Source organism: Thunnus albacares, chromosome 2, assembly GCF_914725855.1.
Source record: "Thunnus albacares chromosome 2, fThuAlb1.1, whole genome shotgun sequence".
Lineage (NCBI taxonomy): Eukaryota > Metazoa > Chordata > Actinopteri > Scombriformes > Scombridae > Thunnus > Thunnus albacares.
Window position 1 is genome coordinate 32084460 of NC_058107.1, and position 9159 is coordinate 32093618.

General features: G+C 37.7%; 1 protein-coding gene across 1 annotated transcript; it reads left to right on the forward strand.

Moving 5' to 3' along the window:
- The first annotated feature begins 3739 nt into the window (after positions 1–3739).
- On the forward strand, positions 3740–5726 carry LOC122966575 (zinc-binding protein A33-like). Its single transcript, XM_044330806.1, has one exon. The coding sequence runs from the start codon at positions 3799–3801 to the stop codon at positions 5221–5223; it is 1425 nt and encodes a 474-aa protein (XP_044186741.1). The 5' UTR covers positions 3740–3798; the 3' UTR covers positions 5224–5726.
- The last annotated feature ends 3433 nt before the right edge of the window (positions 5727–9159 follow it).

Consider the following 9159-nt stretch of genomic DNA (forward strand, 5'->3'; position numbering starts at 1 on the left):
CAAATATGATCAATCTTCAGTCCTAATGATATGTATTCAAAAAGATTGATTGTAAAGCCCTGACCCTCATGTTGAACTCTGGATTTTAAAGGTTGTTAGTAGTGATCACTTTTATCTTTCTGTTTCAGCATTTATTTCTTAATTCTTGAACATTTATAAAGTTGGAGCTGCTGTTTGTTCCTGTGTGTTTATGTTAATCATCACTTGTGAAACACATCAGTACATGTGAGTCTGTGCTGAATGAATGTCAGGATTTACACTGATTAACTGTGTCTTTGATTTATGATTTATTCAAAAAGTTGTATGTTTTCTATCAGGTGAACAAATGTCCTGATCAAAACAAGAGTTAAATGATTTCCTGGGTTACTTCTGGCAATAAAAATCAAAATCAAAGCTGTGCTGCAGTTTTATGTGTCTGTAAACACAGAAAGACATTCACGTTTCTATTTAAATTGTCATTTTATTGATAACACCTTAACACATTTTCTTGAAGTTAGAGAAACACGTGTAGCACGTAAGAGAACGGAGCAATAATCTGAAGAATCAGAGAACTAGAGGATCAATATTATTATACAGAAGAAACCCAAACTGACAAAAAGAGACAAAGGGAAACTAGAAAGAGCCAACTGCAGAGAAATGATTGAAGAAGGTTGGAAACAGAGGGACGAGGGGAAAAAAGAGTGAAAGACACCCTACGAGGAGAAGCCAACTCAGTGTTGTCAGTGCAACTTAGTCAGTGGCTGGAGAAAGAAGATAGCAGAGGTTCAGAGTGAACACAGAGGCTCCAGTTTATCTCAGTAAAGCTTCATCTGACTAAACAGCTGACAGGAAGGCAGCAGAGCTCACTGACCTCAAGAGACTAGAGGAGGACAGACATTAGTTTATATGTAGGGCTGCACAATTAATCATTTTCAATCATGACTCAGCTCCGATCATTCATATAGAATAATGATTTATTAGTGGTGTTGGTGCATTTCATTTCATTAAGAATGTGGCTGCAAACAGTTAAGATGCTGATATAAGATGAATAAAGGAGAATCATTTTGTTCCCAAATCACTGAGGAAAATAATTGTGCAGCAACATCATGATCATGATCTCAAACTGTAATCAGAACGATCAATTTAGTCATAATTGTGCAGCCCTGATCAATAATTATAATGGAAGCTGGTTCTTATTCTACAGTGATAAACTGCTGTTGTCTCTGACTGGATTGTCTGTTAGATTTGACACTAAAGTCGACTTATTGTGCAGCTACATTAGAAGCATCAACCTGCCGTCCATCTGTGTCCTGTTTGTGCTTTACTTTGTGTGACTGCGCCCCCTGCTGGAGCTCATTCACTCTCTGAACTGCCTCTAATCTGTCAGTCGGACTCGAGTGCTGTTCCTCAAAGTGACATGCAGGCTGAGTGAAGAACCGCTCACTCTCAGTGCTGATGGTCAACAAGTGATCCTCGTATTCTCTCAGCTATGTTCAAAAGGCACTGACAACACAGAGCCCCGTAGAAAAGCATGCGAAATAATCATCATCCTCATAGTCATCCTTAGTGCCACAGTCATCAATATAATCATCCTGATCATCATAGTCATCTTCATTATATCATCTTGAGACAAAAATAGTTATATGCACTTAAAAAGCTGAGAAAATAGAAAGAGAAAGGTGGAGTATACCAGCATTCAGTAGAAAATGAGAAACCAAATAAAAAGGAAAAAACACCAAAAAAAACAAGTGTACTGCTGATTGTCATGCAAAGGAAATGCCAGCTATGCTGCTAGTTAGTGGCAGTTGTGTAATACTGTGTACTCCTTCATTTTAAATATGTGAGTCTTATTATACTGGTTTTCAAAGCTAGTAAACACACTAAGAAGAACCAAAGAACAACACATTTGTACTGTACATGCTGCTATTTCTTCTTTTTTTGGAGGGGAGTGGGCAGGACTGTTTTTAGGCACAAAAGAGGAGGGAAAAATGTTTTGTAATCAATTTCAGACACTTGATCTACTCTTAAAAGTCTGTCACAATGACATCCAATGTGTCCCTTACATAAAAAAAACACTAAACACCTGATACTGAGAGGAGACTGCAGGCAGACTCTGTAGAAAAAACACACTGCTGTGTAAAACAAACATAATATGATGCACAGCAGGATAATTCATAACCAGGATATAGTAAGATACTATATGTGCAGTGTATGCCTGTGTATGGATCGGTTCACAAGAGTTTGAGCATCACCAGGGCACATCGATAAGAATTTAAGGGACGACTGATTTTTCCATTTAAGCCATTTATTGCCAACATGCATACATGTAGGCTAGAGCAATAGAAGATGATGAAGCTTGTGATGGTTATGGTTTTTTTTTGTATGAACAGAAAATGATGAACAGGAAAACTCAAAAATTACAATATACAGTTAAACAATATATAACATCACACATTTAGGTATCTAACAAACAGCGAATATTAGGGCTGAAATTAATACGTCACAGCAAACTTTACATTTAACAATTACACAGTGAAAGAAGTTTTAAATATTCTAATTTAAGTTATAAGGATTCTGGATGTTGCATCTGCTAAATTAAGAACTACAGAGAATGAGTTATGTGCAATGTGCACTTACACACAACTATAAATCTGTTGGATCAAAGCAAACAGGCCAGGTGACCATTATATCATTTACCAGTATATACTGGTCAAGCTTTTACTCACATTCAATCTACATGAATCCAAAAATAACCATTAAACTATAACATATGAAGAAAGTAATAAACTCACCTTAGTCACACACAGCCATAGGTGTGTATGTGAAACACAGGTACAGAGGACCCTCACATGTGGTTAGTGGTGCTGCCGGCCAGAACAAAGGAAATGGGCGAGATATCAGTAGACCATGATTAGGAGTGAGTGAGCTCAGGTGAGAATGGTTGGATTCACACCAAGGAAGTAGGTGAAGGATTGTTGAATAGTGTGGATCTATTCTGTAATGGGAAACAATATTTTCTTAATGCAGAGGTATTTCACTGTAAAAAACCCCATCTTAATTGCTTTACTAATTTCAACAATTCAAACTTCAGGATCACTACTGATAGTACCTGCACTTCAATATAGAAATGACAGAGACTGTCTGGGATGTTCAGGAGTCAAAACACTCCTGCACAGGTGATCAGAAACCTGGATAATATTCATCAATCATAAAGGGATACTAATTACCAAGTTGTGTTATATCATAACTTTAACATGATTAAAATCAGGATTATTCATAACAGGCACTAATCTTCATGTAAATGTACTAACTGACAGAACAGAAGTTGAGTAAAGTTTAATAAAGTTAAATTTAAAATATTAGAATATCATAAAATGATTAAAATTGCCATAAACAGCTCTGCTTAAACTATTTATCGGTTGATGAAGTTGTTCTGAATGAATGTTCTGGTAGTAAATTACAATTGTTTCAGCACTATTTCACATAAACTTTTCAAGTATAGACGCTTTCATTGTTTGATAGTTAAAACATACAGTAGGCTTTTGGTGGAGTATTCCTTTAACATCTGTAACACAGAAACAGCACCATCTGGTGGAGACACAATCAAATGGCAGTTTTATTTCAATCAGCTCTCTACCTGTGACGCAGGTAAATGAAACTGAAAGCAGATTGACACTGTTGAACAGATCGCAGACGCCATTACATTACAGAGTGAAATCTCTACTGAAGAACACACACTCGGAGGATTGAACACAGAAAGTTGAAGAGACTGTATTTTGGTGAGTCTGCAACTTAAAGAAAATCTAGAAATCAGAGAAAATGGCTGAAAGAGCTCTTTTTGAAGGTTACCTGAGTTGCCACGTGTGTTCAGAGACTTTCAGTGATCCTGTGTCTCTGAGCTGCAACCACAGCTTCTGTTCAAGCTGTCTGCAAAAATTCTGGGAACAAGCTAAAAACAAAAACTGTCCCATTTGTAAAAGAAAATCTTCAAAGGATTATCCATCCATCAACCTCTCTCTCAAAGACCTGGCTGACTCCTTTGCTAAGAGGCAGAATAATGATTCATCTGAGACGGAGAAAGAAAAGGAGAAAGAGGAAGTGGTGTGTCATAAACATCCAGAAGTCCCTTATTGGTTCTGTGAGGATGAACAGAGAGTTGTGTGTCCTGTCTGTGATTTTCTTCTCCATCACGGTCACAAGGTGGTTCCTGTAGAACAAGCAGTCAGTGACCTGAAGGACCAGCTGAAATCTGACTTAAAGTCTCTACAGGACAAGAGGGACAAATACAAACAAGTGGAGAAAACATACAATGAAATGATTCAACACTCTAAGAAGCAGCTGTTGTCCACAGAGAAGCAGATCAGAGCAGAGTTCAACAAGCTCCACCAGTTCCTGAAAGAGGAAGAGGAGTCCAGGCTGGCAGCTCTGAGGGAGGAAGAAGAGCAGAAGGGGAAGACTATCAGCAGAGAGATGAAGAGGATTCAGGAGCAGATCTCCTCTCTGTCAGACAGTATCTCTGCTGTTGAAGAAGACCTGCAGAAACACAAGGTGTCATTCCTCAGCAGTTATAAACCCACTCAGACCAGAGCCAGAGACCAGTGCTCACTGTCAGATCCACAGCTGGTCTCAGGAGCGCTGATAGATGTGGCCAAACACCTGGGCAACCTGTCCTTCAGAGTCTGGGAGAAGATGAAGGAGAAGGTCCACTTCAGTCCTGTCATTCTGGACCCAAACACTGCAGACTCCCGTCTCTATCTGTCTGATGATCTGACCAGTGTGAGACGTGGAGACACAAACCAGCAGCTCCCTGATAATCCAGAGAGAAACACTAAGTATATCACTGTTCTGGGCTCTGAGGGCTTCAGCTCAGGGAAACACAGCTGGGAGGTGGAGGTGGGAGACCATCCTGTCTGGAATGTGGGTTTGGCTAAAGAGTCAGTTGACAGGAAGGGAAAGATATTTTCCTCACCAGATTATGGAATCTGGTGTTTATGGCATGGTGATGGAAAATACATTGATGTTGTTGGTGAGACTGTCAGAGTGAAGAAGAGTCTCCAGAGGATCAGAGTCCAGCTGGACTATGACACGGGGGAGGTGTCCTTCTACGACCCTGAAGACATGACTCACATCTACACTCACAGAGACACTTTCACTGAGAAACTCTTCCCTTATTTTAACCTTGGAGAGGCTGGTGATGCTAAAACCACTGATATCAAAATCTGTCAAACTGAGATTTCTCTGTGATGTTCAGGAAGGTTTGTGAGATGTGATTTATTAGGATTTGATGGAATAATTAGATCTACAGAAATATTTTGTCACTATCAGTTAGTGATTTATAGGTGAGAGTAATGCATTTAACATTTACTTTTTAATGGTTTAATCATCCAGGGTTTGTTTTTCTTTTAAAGTAAAAAATATTTTTTTCAAAGTGTATTTATAATAATACATTCAGACGTTTTACAAATGTTCTCTTTTTTAAATAAAGGAAAAACTTTTTTTACTGTGAAGAATGGACAGAACAGGGAATCTTGACGTAATAATTCACCTGTTTATTTACCATGTGTGTCATTACTCACATATCTACTGATTGTCAAACCTTTTCTATATGTTCATTCAGTTTTATCCATGAAAACAAACTGAACCTTCTTCCTGATTTTTGGTGCTTCAACTCAAGAAAATTCTGCAGAAATTAATTTTAAACAGTTTTTCATTTCTTCTTCAAGGTTCAGTCTAAATTACAGCAGCCCGAAATTGAAGAAAAAAAAAAATTGAAGGTGTCCATCAAATATTGACACAAAGATCATGTAGATCACAGCTTGGGCTGCACCTCATGACAGTTTTTTTTTAAATCTATTAATTTGTTAATGCTTTTATTCATTGATCAAACATTTAGTCAATAAAATAAAATGAAAATATACATCAAATATGATCAATCTTCAGTCCTAATGATGTGTATTCAAAAAGATTGACAGTAAAGCCTTGACCCTCATGTTGAACTCTGGATTTTAAAGGTTGTTAGTAGTGATCACCTTCATCTTTCTGTTTCAGCATTTATCTCTTAATTCTTGAATATCTATTAAGTAGGAGCTGCTGTTTGTTCCTGTGTGTTTATGTTAATCATCACTTCACATTTTAGATGTGAAACACATCAGTACATGTGAGTCTGTGCTGAATGAATGTCAGGATTTACACTGATTAACTGTGTCTTCGATCTATGATTATTCAAAAAGTTGTATGTTTTCTATCAGGTGAACAAATGTCCTGATCAAAACAAGAGTTAAATGATTTCCTGGGTTACTTCTGTCAATAACAATCAAAACCAAAGCTGTGTTGCAGTTTTATGTGTCTGTAAACACAGAAAGACATTCACGTTTCTATTTAAATTGTCATTTTATTGATAACACCTTAACACATTTTCTTGAAGTTAGAGAAACACGTGTAGCACGTAAGAGAACAGAGCAATAATCTGAAGAATCAGAGAACTAGAGGATTAATATTATTATACAGAAGAAACCCAAACTGACAAAAAGAGACAAAGGGAAACTAGAAAGAGCCAACTGCAGAGAAATGATTGAAGAAGGTTGGAAACAGAGGGACCAGGGAAAAAAGAGTGAAAGACACCCTACGAGGAGAAGCCAACTCAGTGTTGTCAGTGCAACTTAGTCAGTGGCTGGAGAAAGAAGATAGCAGAGGTTCAGAGTGAACACAGAGGCTCCAGTTTATCTCAGTAAAGCTTCATCTGACTAAACAGCTGACAGGAAGGCAGCAGAGCTCACTGACCTCAAGAGACTAGAGGAGGACAGACATTAGTTTATATGTAGGGCTGCACAATTAATCATTTTCAATCATGACTCAGCTCTGATCATTCATATAGAATAATGATTTATTAGTGGTGTTGGTGCATTTCATTTCATCAAGAGTGTGGCTGCAAACAGTTAAGATGCTGATATAAGATGAATGAAGGAGAATCATTTTGTTCCCAAATCACTGAGGAAAATAATTGTGCAGCAACATCATGATCATGATCTCAAACTGTAATCAGAACGATCAATTTAGTCATAATTGTGCAGCCCTGATCAATAATTATAATGGAAGCTTGTTCTTATTCTACAGTGATAAACTGCTGTTGTCTCTGACTGGATTGTCTGTTAGATTTGACACTAAAGTCGACTTATTGTGCAGCTACATTAGAAGCATCAACCTGCCGTCCATCTGTGTCCTGTTTGTGCTTTACTTTTGTGTGACTGCGCCCCCTGCTGGAGCTCATTCACTCTCTGAACTGCCTCTAATCTGTCAGTCGGACTCGAGTGCTGTTCCTCAAAGTGACATGCAGGCTGAGTGAAGAACCGCTCACTCTCAGTGCTGATGGTCAACAAGTGCTCCTCGTATTCTCTCAGCTATGTTCAAAAGGCACTGACAACACAGAGCCCCGTAGAAAAGCATGCGAAATAATCATCATCATCATCATCCTCATAGTCATCCTTAGTGCCACAGTCATCAATATAATCATCCTGATCATCATAGTCATCTTCATTATATCATCTTGAGACAAAAATAGTTATATGCACTTAAAAAGCTGAGAAAATAGAAAGAGAAAAGGTGGAGTATACCAGCATTCAGTAGAAAATGAGAAACCAAATAAAAAGGAAAAAACACCAAAAAAACAAGTGTCCTGCTGACTGTCATGCAAAGGAAATGCCAGCTATGCTGCTAGTTAGTGGCAGTTGTGTAATACTGTGTACTCCTTCATGTTGAATATGTGAGTCTTATTATACTGGTTTTCAAGGCTAGTAAACGCACTAAGAAGAACAGAAGAACAACACATTTGTACTGTACATACTGCTATTTCCTCTTTTTTTGGAGGGGAGAGGGCAGGACTGTTTTTAGGCTCCAAAGAGGAGGAAGAAATATTTTGTAATCAATTTCAGACACCTGATCTACTCTTAAAAGTCTGTCACACTGACGTCCAATGTGTCCCTTACATAAAAAAAACACTAAACACCTGATACTGAAAAAACACACTGCTGTGTAACACAAACATAATATAATCCACAGCAGGATAATTCATAACCAGGATATAATAAGCTACTATATGTGCAGTGTATGCCTGTGTATGGATCGGTTCACAAGAGTTTGAACATCACCAGGGTACATCGATAAGAATTTAAGGGACGACTGATGTTTCCATTTAAGCCATTTACTGCCAACATGCATACATGTAGGCTAGAGCAATAGAAGATGATGAAGCTTGTGACGGTTATGTTTTTTTTTAAATAAATGATGAACAGAAAAACACAAGAATTACAATATACAGTTAAACAATATATAACATCACATATCTAGGTATCTAACAAAACAGTGAATATTAGGGCTGAAATTAATACGTCACAGCAAACTTTACATTTAACAATTACACAGTGAAAGAAGTTTTAAATATTCTAATTTAAGTTATAAGGATTCTAGATGTTGCATCTCCTAAATTAAGAACTACAGAGAATGAGTTACGTGCAATGTGCACTTACACACAACTATTAATCTGTAGGCTCAAAGCAAACAGGCCAGGTGACCATTATATCATTTACCAGTATATACTGGTCAAGTGCTTACTCACATTCAATCTACATGAATCCAAAAATAACCATTAAATTATAACATATGATGAAAGTAATAAACTCACTTTAGTCACACACAGCCATAGGTGTGTATGTGAAACACAGGTACAGAGGACCCTCACATGTGGTTAGTGGTGCTGCCGGCCAGAACAAAGGAAATGGGTGAGATATCAGTAGACCATGATTAGGAGTGAGTGAGCTCAGGTGAGTATGGGCGAATTCACACCAAGGAAGTAGGCGGAGGATTTTTGAATGGTGTCGGTCTATTCTACAATGGGAAACAATATTTTCTTAATGCAGAGGTATTTCACTGTAAAAAAAACATCTTAATTGCTTTACTAATTTTAACAATTCAAACTTCAGGATCACTACTGATAGTACCTGCACTTCAAGATAGAAATGACAGAGACTGTCTGGGATGTTCAGGAGTCAAAACACTCCTGCACAGATGATCAGAAACCTGGAAAATATTCATCAATCATAAAGGGATACTAATTACCAAGTTGTGTTATATATCATAGCCTGAACATGATTAAAATCAGGATTATCCATAACAGGCTCTAGTCTT

Excerpts from the sequence above, each read along its gene's own strand:
- LOC122966575 (XM_044330806.1), top strand. The coding sequence starts at position 3,799 with ATGGCTGAAAGAGCTCTTTTTGAAGGTTACCTGAGTTGCCACGTGTGT.